Consider the following 18282-nt stretch of genomic DNA (forward strand, 5'->3'; position numbering starts at 1 on the left):
TAATTAAGCTTACCAGAAAGAGAAAGAAAATTATAAAATTCCGACGTTCATTCCAAGGGCATGCATGTCTTTATGCAGCCTTGCAGGGGTGAACATCCAACGTGGAGGAAACGAACCTTTTTTTTTTTTCCTTATCTTCACCGAGAAGCATGATAAAACTCTTTGCTTGAGAGGCGGACCGCCCAAGCGCGAACAAATAATATCATATCACCCTCTCGGAAGGGGAGGGCCGCCCTCCCGCCTTCTTCCCCCCGCCATCGTTCTCGAATCCAGAAGGGCCCAGAATAGGCTTTCGTTTCCCGATTTCCGGCCCCACCTCTCCCTCCCCAATTCCTCCTCTTCCGGTCGAATCCACGAATCTGGTAAGCTGCCTCTCTTCCTGTCCCGATTTGCCGATTCCAGTCCCAGTCCGATCTTCTTCTCACCCACATTGCCGGTTTTGATGTAGGGTTCCGGGCGGATCCCCTCCGGTTCGCCTCAATCGAATGTTTCTCTCGATCGCCGACTTCTCCTCTCCCTGTGGGTATCTCTACTCTTTCTCTGCGTTGGATTCGGATTTGGGGGTTTTGGAAGATCTCATCTCTTTTTTTGCAGCGGTTTGCATTCCGTAAGGCGTGAAAATTGGCGCCCCAACGCAAGGGGCAGCGCCACGCCGGTGGCATGCAGCAGAGCAACGCCGGGGCGGCTCTTTACGACCACCATCCTAGCGTGGGGCCTGGGGATGCCGGAGAAGCAGTCATGGCGCGGTGGCTCCAGTCCGCCGGGCTCCAGCATCTGGCGTCGCCGCTGGCTTCTGCCCCGAATGCCCTCATGCAGGTAGTAGAGAGCATCTCCTTCTTTGCTGCATAGATCCCAGACTCTTCTTTTGCTGTCAAGATATGTTGATTTCTTTCTCCTTAAGGCATTGTTTGAGAAAAGGCAGATTTTTTCTTACTCGTTGTTGCGCTGAAAACTTATTTGCTTTATTACACTTCATTAGGATATTTGGTATGCATTATGGAATTAAAACCATATGATCGCAATAAATTAACATGTTCGTTAATTGAGTTTCTTGACATGTTTTCTTATATTGGCTGCTCGTATTATTGTTGGTGTCTTCTTTGTCATTTGAATACTTGATTGTTATTGGTAGAGTAGAATAGTTAATTTGACATTTTTTTTCATTTGAAATAATGTTTTGAGATTTTGCCTTTCTTTGTTCTTTTCTTGCTGGTGGAATTAGATGGCTTAAAGTTCAAGTATAAATTCTTGAAGTGGGGCTTGTTGATGTGGCTTGTAGGGCTATGGGACACAGAGTGCTGAGGAGAAACAGAAGCTTTATAAACTTTTGAGAAGCTTGAACTTCAATGGGGAATTTCGCTCTGAAGCATGCACTCCAACAACACAAGGTTTAGGAGCACCAGGTGTGATGGATGGCTTTAGTTCACCTGAGCTGCGAGGTGAGCTGGGAGCCGGGCTTCTGGATCTTCATGCTATGGATGATACCGAGCTTCTTTCTGAGGTATGATCGTTGATAAATGCTGAGAGCTTTATCTTCAAGTTACACTCACGACATTTACACATCTTGCCTTCTTCTATGGTAATCTTAGGGTTAATACATCACTTTCAGAGAAATGCCAAGGGCTTTATCGGTTTATCTCTTTCAAAGAAAATGTTAAACTTACTTTGCCTTAGACTTTTTAGTCCTTTAACTTTTTTATTGTTGTTGCTTTTCTAATTTAGTACAGGGCTAAAATCACTAGCATATTGCTTTAAACAAACCTTCACTTTAAACATTAAGTCGCTAACTGAAAGGAACATTGGAAAGTAGAATAAAGAAACAATGTGCTTCAAGAAAAAGGAAAACAAGATATTGGAGTACTATTAGAAATCTACATTATATGATGAACTGGGTTGTAAACCAGTGAAAAAGTTAATGATTACTGTGCCTAGTTTGATGCCTAATCTAGTTGAGAGGTCTATATAGATGGGCTTGGATGATTATCTTAGGCTTCATAAACTCACCAACTTACTAAGAGCACATATTACCCAACTTGGTTGCAAATAGTTTGAACAAGTTCCTTGCCCAATTAATACAACAAAAAAATTTCTTAATCTCATGTGAGATGGATATGTTAAGCCCTGGAGAAAATAAGGACAAAGGAACTGAGAAATTTTGTTGGAGTTTTGATCATCATCATCCAAGCCTTCCATTATAACTGCTTTTGATATGGATCACATAGCTAGGTCAAGAAAGTACTGTGGAAGGATTTATGACTGGTTATGAACTTGCATCAACAGCTTGAGAATTAATGAGAGATTCTTGGCAAAGAAAACTTTAGGCAAGAGACGAGCCTTCAATGAAACTTAGGACATTTATTTGGTAACAAGACTAGCCTTATCAGCTGCAATGCAAGCCCTAAGTCTAAGAAAAGTTGCCATCATAGACAATTAATAATTTGTATATGTCAGAGGCTTTATAGACCTTATTTTGTAAGTCATTTTTTTATTTGAAAAAAAATATGTTAAAATGTTTCAAATTTCTCATATTTAAACATTTTGAATTATGGTCAATGGTCAAGCATAATCTTACATTGTAAATTTTTGATATACAAGCTCAAATAAGGCATCTTGCATTAAGTAACAATTATTGTTTATATTTTTGGCTCATTAACTACTAATATAACAGTTTAGAGGAATCTGGTTTGGTGGATGATTTGGGACACAAACACACACTAACCTATGCATTGGGTGTTTACTTCTAGAATGAGGAATTGCAAACAGAAAAAAGTTGATGGGAGTTTGAGTTTTTTGTTTGTTTGAATCGAAGCTGTAATATTTTGCTTATCTTCTGATAGTTTTAGGGCGCCTACTTTTTCAAGATTATTGATTACTGCTCATAAATTACGATATACTTTTGTGCATTTTTAGTTGATTAACCAAGAAGATAAGGTGCTCCATTTTCTTGCTTTTTGAGGCAATGGTACTAGGTTGGTGACATTGATGTTGGCTGTGGAACTAGATTGGTATCATTGATATTGGCATGGTCTAGGTTGATGTCATTGATGTTGGCTGTGGAACTAGATTGGTGCCTTTGCTCGGCCTTCCACTTGTTTTATCCACTTAAGTAAATTTCAGGTGGTGCTTATCTGAAGAAGATTTTTCATGCATCATTTTTATGTATGCTAATGGACATGGAAAACCCTTTTTTTGTCTAGAGTTTCCTTAGCTGCCTTCTGACTTTGATAAACCTTTTCTTATTTTTCAATAAAAGATTTTTTTTTTTCACACAATGACTGTGATGTAGTTTGCTTTCTTACTTGCAGCATGTAATGTCTGAACCATTTGAGCTGCCAGAGTTCATGCCTTCTAACGGGCTTGATGATAACTTTGATGCAATGACTCACAAACAGCAACGAGGACAAATGGATAGCAACATTATAGCATCAGCTAGTGTAAAGGAGACAACTATAAAGGAGAACAATGTTGCCAAGATTAAAGTTGTGGTACACTGAGTGCATCTCATGTTACTTGATAGTATATGTTCCATTTGAATATGTCAGACAACAGGCTATGATTATTGATTGCTTCTAACATTAGGCCTTTTTCCCCCTTAAATCATGCTCTGTATTTTGCATACATCTGTACCAACTTGGAGGTTGTTTTTCGCACCTAGCTTTTAAGCTGCAACTTAGCATTGTGTGCTATATTTTAATAGAAACAATCTTTCTAATCTGTTTGTTGAAAGTAATGCCATTTGTATTCTCTGTGGAAGTTACTTCTTTCTGCAGGATTGGCACATATAATCCATTATTTTCATTTTTGCAAGCTTATGTTTATATCTTCATGTTTCATGGGTTTATGATTAGGAAGAGAGTGGGTATGGCCATCGTAGCAGGGGCCATCACGCAACTGCGTAATGCTCAGCATCTGGCGACTGAGGTCTTGTTGGTCTGAGCACATTTTGGACCAGCTGCAGTATTTTCTATACGTATTTCAATTTATGTATATCACATGGTGGCATAGGTTTGAAGTTTTCAGGATAGCTGCGAAGATACCCTTGAAATAGGTTTGCTCCTTTTAGCTGGGTCATAACCAGCCCATTTTCCTTAGACCAGTGTACTTCGTGGTTCAATCCTTTACGCGGTGGGCTCTATTCCAGCCTTTCAATTGGACAATTAGCTCGACACTTTTTTTTTAGAAAAATGAGAATATATCATTGCTTTCTTATTAAATTGTTTGGACTGTCTAATTATATATGAATCTAGTATTAAGGATACAGAGGAATGCCTATACCAGCCTCATCAGACTAAAATGATTTGACGCAGATAATGAAATGCAGGAAGTATTTCAGTTGCCCTCTGAATTTGTGGAGGATAACAAATTAAGCTCAGAAGAACAAAAAGGACGGCTGAAATGTTCTAGGTTATGTGCCAAAGCAATAGCATGATCAATATTTTTTCTTCTTAGAAAAGTACTAGTATTTCTCTGCATACATTTCAAGATCAGGCTGTGTACAGGTACTTTAAAACTAGTAGAGCAGTGCATATGTCAGCCAATAAATTAACAATGAAATAAAACTGAAAATGATATGTAAGAAGATGCATCTTTGTGAACATTTCCTAGTGCTTTTTTTTTGGTACATACCTCATAGAGCTTTATATCCTTTTCTGTGTTGACATTTTGTTATCTGATGGGGATAGGATCAAATTCAGGCTATGAGGCCAATTTATCATATAAAACTTTAAAGTGTATTTACTTTATACTTCAACGATGTCAACAAGGTTAAGGAGAAGCTGCTGCAATTGTGATCATTTTATTCTCCAGCACACTATATAATTTTCTGCATCTTTTTTACATGTCTATGAAGTTTGTAAAGTTTAATGGATATGTCTTTTTACTTGTCTTGTAGGTTCGCAAAAGACCTCTGAACAAGAAGGAGATTTCTCGTAAGGAGGATGATATTGTCACTGTAAATGATAATGCATATTTAATTGTCCATGAACCTAAATTAAAGGTTTGATTTTCCTTGCTACAGCTGCTAAACTTATACAATTTTCATGCTGTATCTGAGGTCAATATGTATTCTGTCACTTTATTGCTTCAATGAATTTTGCTGTGTATTTAATATCTTTTGTTGCTGTGAATTGGCTCTAGTATTTGAATTTAGTTTACTATGTATAAAGCATATCGCTTTGATAGATATTATCAATTCATTATATGAATGAGGCCATCTGAAATTGTTGAAGTATACTTAAGCAAGTTTCCTGGTAAATCTTGTGCAACTGTGTCTTGCTATTATAAATTGCAAAACTTCCCTGCAATAACATTTTTGACGCATTTTTTTTTCTCTGTTCTTTTGTACTTAGCATATTGATAAATTTCTTTGACCTGGAAGGTGGATTTGACTGCATATGTGGAGAAGCATGATTTTTGTTTTGATGCTGTTCTGGATGAGCATGTGACTAATGATGAGGTAAGTCATCTCTCGGTATCTTATTCCTGGGTTGATTTGTTGGTCCACTTGCTTGTTCCCAGTAGTTTCTGTGGTTTTTGTGCAGTTAGTAGGAAACTTTTTATTGCATTTGGCATCTTCTGTGGTAATATTGATTCTCTTATACTTGATTGGCAGGTATATCGTGTCACTGTACAGCCAATTATCCCAACCATTTTTCAGCGAACAAAAGCCACTTGCTTTGCATATGGTCAAACAGGTGCTTTGACATGTGGGAATTAAATTATCTACCTGTACTGACAATTCAAGCATGCATTTCCTTAAACTGTTTTCTCTAAATCTAAATATCTGAGATGTTATGGACATCTAATATAGGAACTCGCTGTTTGGTTAAAAGAGTTGGAGATATAGCTATGCATATGTGGACATAGTGGACCTGTGTATCTAAATATGGAGATATAATTGCAAAAAAAAGAAATGAACAGGATGCGCAATGCAAGCAGTACAAGTATGGGAATAGTATGTTATGACAAATTTACAAAATCATGCACAAACTTAATGTCACAATGGATCTTATACTTGAGTTTGTTGAGGAGGAGGGGAACAGATTGAAGTTAGGAACTATGAGGCCTGATGGGGGGGAGTAAAAAGTCTTACATCCCATTTAAATGGAAAATTTATGGGAAAATAAACCTTCTGACAATGAACCTGACCGGCTACTCCAAATGATTATCCGGACCCTAGTTCAGTTCAGGTATTCACTGTCAATGATCGACGATATCAGATTAAGATTTATTCTGGGTCCATAATTTGGAGGTCAGTAAATAACGTTGAGTAGACATGAAGAAGGCTTGAGTTACCTGCAGGTCTACCCATCTGCCAAATGGTGCCATAGCCTAAAAAATTTCTGGCTTCACCCCTCATGCCCTTCTTGTTAAGCATCTGGGCAACTAACTTGGTTGATGGTAAAAGCTTCAAGTTGTTTTTGCGATGCTTGCTTCGAACCTGTTTCATGGCTCCTATATTTTGACATACACCTTCTCTTGACACTTGGCTGGAGGCTGGTATGCTTTCTTTTGTTGCAGATTTAAATATCCTATACTGGTCTGTTTAGGTTTCCATCCTCTGGAGGTGTCTTTCTAATTCTGTTGCCCTAATACTCATGCTGATCTATTTTATATACTGAATCCTTTTATAGTGTTAGAAAACATAACTTCATTAGTCTGTTTGTACTTTGTAGTAATGTTTGTAAACTCACTCAATTTTTGTTTTGAATGCACTAAAGGTATAATTTTTGCAGTTATTTTTGACTTTTGTGCTATTAGTGGTTATTGGAACTCAACTATTACTGGTTGAATAACTCTAGCATATGCTTTAAAATGGTTTTCAGGTAGTGGCAAAACTTACACAATGCAACCTTTACCACTCAGAGCTTCGGAAGATATTGTTCGATTGTTGCACCAACCATACTACCGCAATCAGAAACTCAGATTGTGGCTTAGTTACTTTGAGATATATGGTGGAAAGCTATTTGATCTTCTCAGTGATAGGAGGTCAATGTCCTCCTGACCTCCAATTCTTATTTTATTTGTGCTCTGCATTTAGTCTTAATTATGACGTCTTATCCAGCTACAAGTGATACCCGGAAACAATCAATACAATGATTTTGTTTTTGCCTTAATGTTTCTTCTCAACAGAGACTGGCTTTATTTTTGACCATAAAACTTAACAGAGTTTCGTAGATGCACTTTTTAATTTTTTTTATCCTTTTGTCCTTCAAACTTGTTTCCTAGGATTCAACAGTTTATTTATCTTGTCATGAAAACGCTGTTTATTTTCTTTTCCCCCTCTCTATCCCGACTTCCTCAATCTCGCGTGCTCACGCAATCTGAGTATGTTTGCTGTCTGTCCCCACTTTATTTTAGATTTGCTGCAATGCACTTAAATTATCAATATTCATTGATCTTCAAAATGAACTGACTGCCAAGAAGTTTGATAGAACCTTGCAAATTAAGTGGATAGCCATGAAGAAAAACATAATGCTAACGATATGTTGTTATGCTAGGTGGACTAACAATGACGTGAAGTATATGCCAAACTTGCCAAATGTTGAAGTCATTCTGCAAAATTGGGAAGGTTGATGAAGAAACAATCATATTACCAGCACCAATAGTTGAAATAAAATTTCTTTTGGTCATGGCTACGTTGAATTTGTTGCTAGAAAACTGCTTTTTCCTTGCTAAATACAAATGAAGTTCTTTGAATATATATATAGTTTTTGATATTGTTTACTCTGTTGGCTAGTTCATAAGCTTCTCCTATTGTTTTTTTTTCATGCAATTTTGGCTTTTCTACATATAAAATCATAATATTTATCTTTAAATAAGGTTTTGTTCCGATTCTTTTTATCAGGAAACTATGCATGAGAGAAGATGGGCGTCAACAAGTGTGTATTGTTGGATTAGAGGAATTTGAGGTTTCAGATGTGCAGATTGTTAAAGAATTCATTGAAAAGGGGAATGCAGCAAGAAGTACAGGTTCCACAGGAGCCAATGAAGAGTCATCTAGATCTCATGCTATTTTACAACTTGCCATTAAGAAGCACAGTGAGGTAAATGACATGAAAAGGAACAATAATGGCAGTAAGTCTAAGGGTGGCAAACTTATTGGGAAGATATCTTTTATAGATCTTGCTGGAAGTGAGCGTGGGGCTGATACTACTGACAATGACCGCCAGACCAGGTCTGTATTTATTTCAGAAGTGCTGCTTTTAGCATTTTTGTTTATTACTATGTTAACATGTGACTCATCTAGTAAGGATAAACTCTTTTTGGTTCTCTCTGGATTGTTTATCTGCTTGTTTGTTTTCCTTACTTCAGGATTGAGGGTGCAGAAATAAACAAGAGTCTTTTGGCCCTAAAAGAATGCATCCGTGCACTAGACAATGATCAAATTCATATCCCGTTTCGTGGGAGCAAACTAACAGAGGTGCTTCGTGACTCCTTTGTTGGAAATTCCAGGACTGTTATGATTTCCTGCATTTCCCCAAATTCAGGTTCTTGTGAACATACACTAAATACTTTGAGATATGCTGATAGGTAAGGTTAGCTTCATTTTTTAAAATGCAAAGCAATTCAAAAACTGAGAAATGTGGGTTGTTGTGTTTAAGTTTTAATAAATGGTAGTTATTAACTGAACAGGGTCAAAAGTCTCTCCAAGAGTGGCAGTTCCAGAAGGGACCAGGCTGCAAGCTCACACGTACCTTCCAGCAAGGAATCATCTTCAGCATTGGCAATTCCTTTATCAGTTAAATTAGAAGATACCTATGACCATGAGCAAAATCAAGAGATGATGGCAACAGAAATGTCTGAGACTCAGAGGCACTTGTCCAGTTTGATGTCACATTATTCCTTTAATGGAAGGCAAGAAAGTGGGGCTACATCCAGTTTACTGGAGAGGGGTCAGGTTGACATGAAAAATAATTATATCAGTACTTCTAGTCATAAATTATATTCTTCTCGCCAGAACTCATTTAGTACTCAGGATGAAGAAAGTGTACCAAAGGTTCCACTCCCCCGTAGAAAATCATGTAGGGAAGAAAAATATGAGAAACAAAATAATTGGCCCAGAAAAGACAGTGGGCCTGAATTGCATGTCAAAAACTATAAACAGCAGCAGATGTATGATTCTGGTGCTAATGCTGCACCAAAGCAATGTGAGCTGGAAACTTCTTGTCAGGGTGGGAAAATCAATGCAATACTTGAGGTACACTTACCTCTGCAAGTATATATGAATTTAAAAAATTTCTGCATGTTTAAATTTCGAAGTCATGGAAGTTATTTTATTCTTCTATCTGTTTGATTTAGACTCTCTAACTTTCTCTGTCTTGTATAGGAAGAAGAGGCTTTAATATCAACTCACAGAAAAGAAATTGAAAATACAATGGAGATTGTGCGTGAAGTGAGTTTACCTTCTGGCCTTTTGTTAGTTTCTTACATCTTCATTAGGTCAAGATCTTTTATATTAGTTGTGTATATATGTCTAATATTGTTTTAGCTCAGATCATTCTTTTGTCCTTACTCGAGAAGCTTATGATTGCCAAGTCATTTTTTATGCTTGAATGCAACCATGATTTTCATGGATGTACTTATCTGGGGAATATGTCATGTTACTTTATTTCAAGAGTTCCAATTTTGTCTAAATCTAATTTCATCTTATCTTGAAAATTTTGAAAAAACTTCTAGCTTCAAAATTTTGGGCTTGTGAAGTTGTTCTTTGCGTGCCTTGTTATTAGTGACACATATATAATGAGAATCTAGAAAGGAGTGTATTTTATCTATATTTTTAAATCTCATAAAATTATGAGAAACCACTTTTTGGTATCAGCCTATGGATTCAAAAAGTGGACATAATGCATGATGCCTTCTTTCAAATGCTTTCTCCTCTTGAAATGTGTTGGGGTGTGATGTAGCTTAGCATTAGTTGTCTCTTATTATTTTATTTTTTGTGGGCCCATTGGTAGTTTCAGGCTTTAGCTAGTTATCTATTCAAATTTTATATTTTTTGGCATTCTTATGCAATTTGTGGTGCATCAATTAGATGCCAGTTTAGTTAGATTTTTTTTCCTGTTTGATCTAAGGTGCACGGGAATCAAAGGTCTAGATTAAATGAGAAAATGATTCTCGGGCATAGATTGATTAGAGAAGAGAATTGAGGAGATTAAATGATCAACCGGCTCCTATTGTTCTTCAATTTTGAATGTTGCCCCTTTTCCTCTTTTCTTTCTTCTTACGTGCGGTAAATTCGTCCCACCCTTCATCTACATAGAGGGGTGCTAGGCTTCTCCCAACTCCTGTATTAGTTGGAGCTTTTTGACTTGTATTGTGCCAGGCACTTTAAATATACCAAGTGTACAACATCTTGGAAGAAAACAAACCAAGTGTATAATATCATATTGGAAGGAAATAACCATTGTTATTTTGATTTGGTGGGTAATGTATGATGCTCTAGATACTCATTGGGAAAAAAATCAGACTTGTTGGGTGGACTGCTTTTACATGTAGAATACCAGACTGTCTTTCCACCAATAGTTATACACCTTCTTGGAAGGACATAACCATTGTTATTGGGTAATGTATCATGCTATAGATACTCATGGGGAAAAAACCAGAGACCTGTTGGGTGGACTGCTTTTACACGTAGAATAGCAGACTGTCTTGCTACAAATAGGGTACTAGGGTTGGGTGGATTGGTTTGTACGAGTATTCCGGCCTACCTTCTGCATCATCTTTGCTTGACTAGGGAAGCTGACTTCTGTTACACCTTTCCTATTGGGAAGGAGAGAACATAGAACACCAGTAGATAAGGAGCAGTACCCCATTCCATTTTGTTATGTTCATCTATGCTAGTTGACTGAATTATCTTATGGACAAAGCTACTACAGTCAAGGTTTCAAATACTGCCGGAACAGGATGGTACAAATAATACTGTACCATTCCAGGAAGGTTCCCGGCACTGGTACACAGCATGTCAGTGTGGTTCACAGTCCTGTAGCCTGTGCCAGGACATTGTACTATACTGTTCCAGCAAATAACCAGTACGAGCTCCAGTATCAGCATTTGAAATCTTGATAATAGTTCCATTATGTGTTCGAAGCTGTGAATGATGATCATTTCACATGCATAATTTTCACTATTCCATATATTTGGCAAAGTTGATCAGCTTAGTGCATCATTTTGTATTGGATCCAAGTTCCTGGTTTCTCAGTGTTTGCTAATGATTTTCCATAGATGTTTATGATTGGCAAGTTTTCTTTAATAAGTCATATATTCAGAATAAAGGGGACAAGCAAAAAGATCCTGATAATGCTTGCCACCATTATTTATTTATTTTTTATTTTTTAAAATTCTCTCTCATGGTTGGCTTTGATTCATGAACTTGCTACTTAACTCAAGTCTGATTTCCATTCTATCAGGAGATGAATTTGTTGGCAGCAGTAGGCCAACCAGGCAGCCCCATCAACAACTATGTTACCCAGTTAAGCTTCGTGCTCTCACGAAAGGCTGCTGGTCTGGTCAGCCTTCAGGCACGCTTGGCCAGATTTCAACAACGCCTAAAAGAACAGGAGATCCTCAGCCGTAAGAGGGCCCTGCAGTAGTAGTCTCTCTTCAGATGCAATTGTTGCCATTGGCCAGTTGTGTCCGGCCCTGGCTTGTAATCCTTTTATTCTCAATGTGTCAACATCAAATATTATCTCATCGTTAAGGAAATCATTTGTAAACTCCATAGGTGGAGTTAATGGTTGGACTGTGGAGGAGAGCCTTTGTCTTGGTTCGCATCCCCAGCTTAGAGCTGCTCAATTGCCATGCAAGGCCTGATTGGGCATGGGAGGGTGGCATAAATGAATGCAGGAAGACTTGTATCTCCTGCCGTACTTGTTGCTATGGCAATATCCTCCTTAGACAGAAAGGTCCATTGGGACCTGAGATTCTGACATGTTTGCTTTTGTTAAAAAGGAATTATCCGACTGAAAAGAAGAGAAGGCAAGAAAAGGAGAAAGAAAGAAGAGGAACCACCGTGGTAGCTCAGTGGGAACGGAGTATGTCTTCCACCAGGGTGGTTCAGGTTCGAAACGTGCGGGCGTCGATTGAATTCGAAGACCGGATGCCCCACGTCTGAACGCTGCTGGTGGGAGTGCTATTGATCCGCTGGTAATCGGATGGTGCTGGGATGACACACATGAATAACCATGGATAGGAAGGACATGCAGAAATTTGCAACCTAAATCGAACATGCTTCTGCGGGAGAAGGTTAGTGGGGGTTGCTACGCGGATGAGGTTCTCCTCGCCCCTTCTTCTCTTTCTTCTCATCAAAAAAAAAAAAAAAAAAAAAAAAAAAAAACGAAAAAAAGAAGAAGTACAATAGGTTAGCAAGCTAGAATTCTAATTTTGTACCCAAGCTTAGTAAAGCCTAATAACTGCTTTTGATTGCCTCATTGAACAACCTGATGCTTATTCAAGGAATTCGACTCTAAGATGAAGTTTTATTTAAGACAATTCTAGTATTTCTTTCTTTCCAATAAAACCAAAGGATTTCTATGATAAATTAATTGAATGCCTAACATTTTTTCAGGGATCAAAAAGGAAAGTCATTCCACTTAGAAAGAGGTGAACTTTGGATGGTGCTGTCTGTCAAACTTGTCCAGTACCTCAGTTTAAATGGATTTGATAAAATTACAATCGCAGCAAGGGAATGATCATTGGATTCCATAGGGCAAGGCTCCCGTGGAACCTATACTTCTTGCTGCGATCCCTTTCCCATAAATTCTTTAACAATCTGCACCAAATTCCTGTGATAAGGACCACCAAATCAAGAACGACATCCCATGAAATAGGGATTAAGAAAAAAAAAACACAAACTCGTCACAAAAATCACACAGCAGCCCATTCTTGCTTCCTCAGCAGGCACCCTTGGACACCAACTAATACTACCACTTCGTTAAATTTTCTTTTCTAACAACATTACAAAGTTAAGGAGCCCCAAATTCTCGAGTACTCACTCTTTAAAATCCGCTAATTATGTTCTCATCAAGGTCATTTTCTAAAACAAGCGCACGACACTCATGCAACAGCCATGAGACTCCTGATACCCAAAGAAAAACAAGGCCCTCATAAGCATCTCTTACAAAATCTCTAGGATGTGATAAAATGCTTTCCTTGCACATAATATCTTTGGCATAGCTTCTGCAGGGTAGCGACCGAATGTTGCATTGAATTCAGCTTTGTATCCAGGAACATTGCCTGCAAAAGAGTTGGTATTTGACTATCATTTATGTACTTAAAGAGCAGTCTGATTCTGACCACTGGCAACGGAAAACTACATCCACAATTAATCACACAGAAATGAAGTACTACCTGGTGGTCGTCACCATACTTATCAATCAATCTCCCAATAAAAACGCGTTGCATTCTGGTCAGGGGCTGCAAAGGCGCCGTTTTTCCATCCCTTCGCTTTTTCCTCAGTGCCGACTTCAAATCTTCATTAAAATGTATGAGCATGTATCAGCACATATAAAAAAGTCCACATAAAGCATTTGGTGACAAAGTTTATATTACATCAAAGTATCATCTAGAGAAACCAAACACCAATATCTCAAAAAAAAACTTTTTTTTTGGGTAAAGAAAAAAAAAGCCGCAAGGCACCTTTACTAGCTAATCTCCCAAAAAGAAGTGCCGTAGCAATAAACAATTTGGAGGGCATTCCTTGATTCCTTCATATCATTATTCCTCCACAGAATGACCCGATGGAGATGAAATGCCCTTTACTGAAATCATGTTCATCTTATTCAAGGCACTCACATTAGAGTCTGAGAAACATGGTGGTTTTAGAGTTGAGATTGAGAGGGAAAAGTAGAGGGAAATGAAAATTTGTTACTTCTAAAATTATCAAGCACTCTCGCCTTATTTATCAGTTCTGTATCTTTCCAGCCTAAAATAGGGTTGCCAAACTATGTGGACTCTTGAACTAACCCAAACAATCACTCATAAGGTTACCAAAGTCAGATCCCCATGGAACCTTACATATAAAGCCACCTAAAGCCATCTAAAGCATAATTTTAGTGTTCAATCATAATGTTCAATCATAATCAAGCCAAGACTGACGTTATCCCTAACAAAATAATGACTCAAGAAACATCTTTTAGATGGTATTCTTAGACTTCAATAGCAACTGGTCTCTAAATTTCAACCAACATATCTAAATTTTTGGAGAACAGCTTATAACAGCTAGTTGAGCCTGCTGTCACATGCCGTTTTATCAATTTAATGAAAGACTCTTCTTAGTATTATTATTATTATTGTTATTGTTCATATATACTATAAAAACCTTTCAAATAATAGTTAAATAAATAAATATTTTCTTAACCTGAAATTGACCAGATTTTTGTCAAAAGATCACTCTCCAGAACAAAAAGATGTTCCAAAAAAGGGTGATAAGTTCACACATTTAAATAGTTTCCAGTTTATCATTCCCTTTTTCTTTTTACAAGCTTTGCTAAACCTTCTTTGAAAAAACAATTTCCGATAGATTTAGCATTTCGAGCCACATATGGGGATTCCATAAAATGGACGCATACCACTTGGGACTTTTCATAAGAAAAGTTTTGGTAAGGGAGATCCTACCTTTCAACAAATGGTACTTTCCTTTCTGGCCTGCAAATTTCCTCATTCTTTTAGACGCAGGTGCTCAACTATTGTACAAGTTGCAAGAATCAAAGGAAAGATCATGTATTTCAAGGAATTAGAAAGCATGAATTCTATTATCGTTGCACACAAATAGATCTTTTACACTCCAGCCACTTTGTCATGAAACTTTTTAAGTCATTTGTAGACCTACCTTTATCATAAGAAATCGAGAAGTCATCATCAAAATCAAACGTGATCAAATATCATCAGCTTATTAAATCCTCTTTGCCCAGAATCCAGTTAAAAAAACCTTATTCAAGCAATCCCCTATGCCTAAGATACATATTATAGAGACCCAACTAGGTGAAAAGGAGAAAAAGGAGTTTCAATGCGTCAAACCTCATTCAACAAATATTCCAAAGAGGGACCCATTTACAAGGATGGATGGCTTAATCTTTAAGCACAATAATAAGTCCATCCACAAATAGTTTTGCAGGAAACCAGCAGGCTAACAAAGCTTAAGAAAGGTTTCTATTTCAATATATTAAATGCTTTCTCATTTTTTCCCTGTTTAAGCCTCTCTCCTACTTGCCTGCAATTCTGTTATACTCTATAAGCACAAAAAGGCACACTATACATAGAAATTAAAGCTCTCCTTTTAATCCCAGGTATACAATCCAGGCTAGTCACTGGCTGGCAAGATGTGACACCCATACCATATTGTACCACACTATTCTGCTGAACATATTAAAGATCTCACGAAAAAAGACGGTTTACTGGTATTGAGTCTCCTACGATTTTGTCCCAGAAGATACAATACTGGTATTGTATATATAAGTCAGATGGACCGAAATAGTCAATTTCAATATGAATAAAAAACAACTAGTAACCAACCAGTAACATAGCCGATATGGTTAGTATAGACTGTCGGTGTGTAATTGGCTCTGGCCAATATGACTGGTGCGGACTGGTTCAAGCGAACTAGTCTCTTGCAAACACATCAGTACCTTTTCTATTAGAATGGTACAGTACTGGATAAAATTGGCGGTATTTAAATCTTTGGTCTACACATATCCATGTCAATTGACATACTGACACTGACCTATACAAATTAGCACAAACTAATATGCACCATACAACAGCATGCACCCCTCGAATTGTGCTTGCACCTACATGACACCTTTAGCACCAGCATCTACATTCTTATCAAAAAAATCTATTCTAAGCCACTAAATAATATTATCATTAAAAGTCAACATTCTTTAACAAATTCTCAAGATGTTCTCCTCCGTATATAACAAAGTTTCAACCCTTTCATGTGCTCATCAACTTGCAACTTATTGAAGATGCATAATGCTAGTTTCTAATTCGAGATGGTCAATAATGATAGGCTATGTTTTGTTGTACCTATGCTTATTGATATCAAGACACATAATTAGCACTCACAGATGCCTATTGATGATGCTTATAACTCAAGGAATGTTAAATAATCCACCGTTGGAAAAATATTTTTATGATAAATAGGTAAACCTGGATGTTATTTTCTTTCTCTGTCTCCATTGTCGCTCCATGCCATCCATGTCATTACTTTACATGGTACGATATTGTTTATATAGTATGATTCCACCTGGGTTAATCAAGGATTCAATATAAGCATGATATATGATAAAAATTCAAATCCACTCCGATGACCTCCTGGCAGAAAATTACTAATCAGATTTTTTCCGTACAAAAGGTTTCACATGAAGGCCATCATTTAAGATTAATTCAGCAAGATCAGCTCAGCAAATCAGATAATATTTTACAATATTACAAGGCTATTTATGAGGGAAGATCAAAAGCATGGAAAAATCTAAGACTATACGGGCCACGAGAGAACATTTAAATTGACGAATCATAAACCAAAATCTGAAAAAAAAAAGTTCCAATTTTAACCAGATAACCACAATTCCTGCCTAAAGAAATAAACCAACGAAAACAATTTTTTATTAAAAATATGCAGATTACGATCATCTTTATTTCTATTTTGGTACTGAAATAGGAACTGACCGTCGGATTCGAGATCGCTGCCGCTGTCAATGGGATCGAACTCGGAGACGGGCGGCGCCTCACGGTCGGGGATCTGAAGGGAGGAGCTCTGGACGATGTGAGGAGTGCGGGCGCGGACGCCGAGGAGGTTAGGGTTCGCGACGACGCCAAAGGAGCGGTAGTTGCGGATGACGGTGCCCTTGTTGTTCCACTCCCCCTTTCCCCCGGCGGCAGCGGCGGCGGCGAGAGCCGGCGGAATGTTGACAGCGGGCTTGAAGACATCGGGCTTCTTCTTGGGGAGCCCGACCCGGACCTTGGTCCTGGATTTCTTGTACTTCCGCCGCGATCGAGCCATGGCAGTCTCTCGAGATCTCTACCTCTCCGCCGCCCCCTGTCTAGGGTTTTTGAGAGGGTGTTTCCGAGAGAGAGGGTTTAACAATTTATCTGAGATTCCAAAATAAAATAAAACCACTTTACCATGAAGTCCTTCAAATTGTAATCTATTATGTATCGCTCCCCGAAAACAAAAGAAAATTGATAACTCTTGCGCGGTAGTTTTGTTTTGTTTTTTTTTGGGCGAAAATGCGTGGCAATTTATATTACATATTGCCCCTTACATTTTTGGTATCTCTTCGCACAACCCTGCCAGAAAGGATGGCATAATCTCGAGAAATGAGTAGGTTTTAGCTGAAATTTTCGCCTAGTTTGTTAGATAAGCCAACCTACGTGCTAACAATTTTGCTCGAGGGGTTTTTTGGCATACACTTTCAGCACTATTTATGTTTTACTAGGAGATTTGGAGACTTAGTTTAGGCCAAAAAGGTATTTAGACCAAGAGTTTTTACTTTTTATTAGACTAGACAGAGATGGATGTACATTACTCATCGCAGCAATTGAACAAGTGCATTACATCAAGGTGAAACCATCCATGAGTGAAAGTAACTCATAATTATTTACTTGTGTGGAGTGCTTATTATATAGATAGTCAACTTTTGGGAAACATTCCGTTCAATGTTGTTTAAGACTTGAGCATTGGAAGTCCTATTTTATAATTTCTCCAGATTATATACAACTTGCCAGATATTTTACTTGAAACACTTCAGTCTAGGATTTTCCCAAACTATGATCATGTAAACCACATCCTGCACATATTAACCCAAAATAAACGTTTAACCATGCACATGCACAATACGTACGTGCGTAATATACGCTAATGTACATGCATACCTTAAACATTTATGCGAGACAATGTGGTGTATGCAAGCATTGGATGCATTAAATTAATAAATATATAGGTGCATATGATATGTAGGCACAAAGATGCAAGCAGTTCTGCATACAGAACCCGTTGTTTGGAAAGCCAAAGAGCTATACAGTTTGCTGCCCTGTAAACATGGCACGCATGAAGTAGCAACACTTTGTAGCATTTTGTGTATCTGCAAGAAGAGTATCAGCATTAGGCATCCCCTCCAAATATTTCTTGATCCAACTGATGACAATTTTCTGAGTCTCCCTTTTATCCAAAGGCAGTGGTCCATATGTGGTGCCATCTGTGTATGCCTTACAATGCCACCCTCATTGGCTGATTGAGACAGGAGGGAAGCCCACCGTCAAGTACTATGTTAAAACATTATTTAC

General features: G+C 37.9%; 2 protein-coding genes across 4 annotated transcripts; one reads left to right on the top strand and one right to left on the bottom strand.

Moving 5' to 3' along the window:
* Positions 1-164: 164 nt before the first annotated feature.
* On the top strand, positions 165-11883 carry LOC103715293 (kinesin-like protein KIN-13A). Of its 3 annotated transcripts, none has more exons than XM_026807760.4 (14): positions 165-362; positions 449-519; positions 595-816; positions 1280-1501; positions 3306-3485; positions 4892-4996; positions 5378-5455; positions 5612-5693; positions 6825-6987; positions 7847-8176; positions 8314-8532; positions 8635-9199; positions 9329-9441; positions 11409-11883. In XM_026807760.4, the coding sequence occupies exons 3-14, from the start codon at positions 661-663 to the stop codon at positions 11413-11415; spliced, it is 2220 nt and encodes a 739-aa protein (XP_026663561.1). In that variant the 5' UTR covers positions 165-362; positions 449-519; positions 595-660; the 3' UTR covers positions 11416-11883. The 3 variants fall into 3 exon arrangements, with proteins under 3 accessions (XP_026663561.1, XP_008801098.1, XP_038980502.1); XM_008802876.6 differs by having other exon boundaries at positions 9329-9394; XM_039124574.3 differs by lacking the exon at positions 3306-3485 and having other exon boundaries at positions 9329-9394.
* A 1020-nt stretch (positions 11884-12903) lies between these two features.
* On the bottom strand, positions 12904-17076 carry LOC103715292 (nucleolar-like protein). Its single transcript, XM_008802875.5, has 3 exons — positions 16666-17076; positions 13348-13469; positions 12904-13233 (listed from the first exon to the last, which is right to left on the bottom strand). Exons 1-3 carry the CDS (start codon positions 16997-16999, stop codon positions 13126-13128), a joined length of 564 nt encoding a protein of 187 aa, XP_008801097.1. The 5' UTR covers positions 17000-17076; the 3' UTR covers positions 12904-13125.
* Positions 17077-18282: the final 1206 nt, after the last annotated feature.

Source organism: Phoenix dactylifera, chromosome 8, assembly GCF_051530095.1.
Source record: "Phoenix dactylifera cultivar Ajwa chromosome 8, Ajwa_hap1_PhDact_Kaust_v1.1, whole genome shotgun sequence".
Taxonomy (NCBI): Eukaryota; Viridiplantae; Streptophyta; class Magnoliopsida; order Arecales; family Arecaceae; genus Phoenix; species Phoenix dactylifera.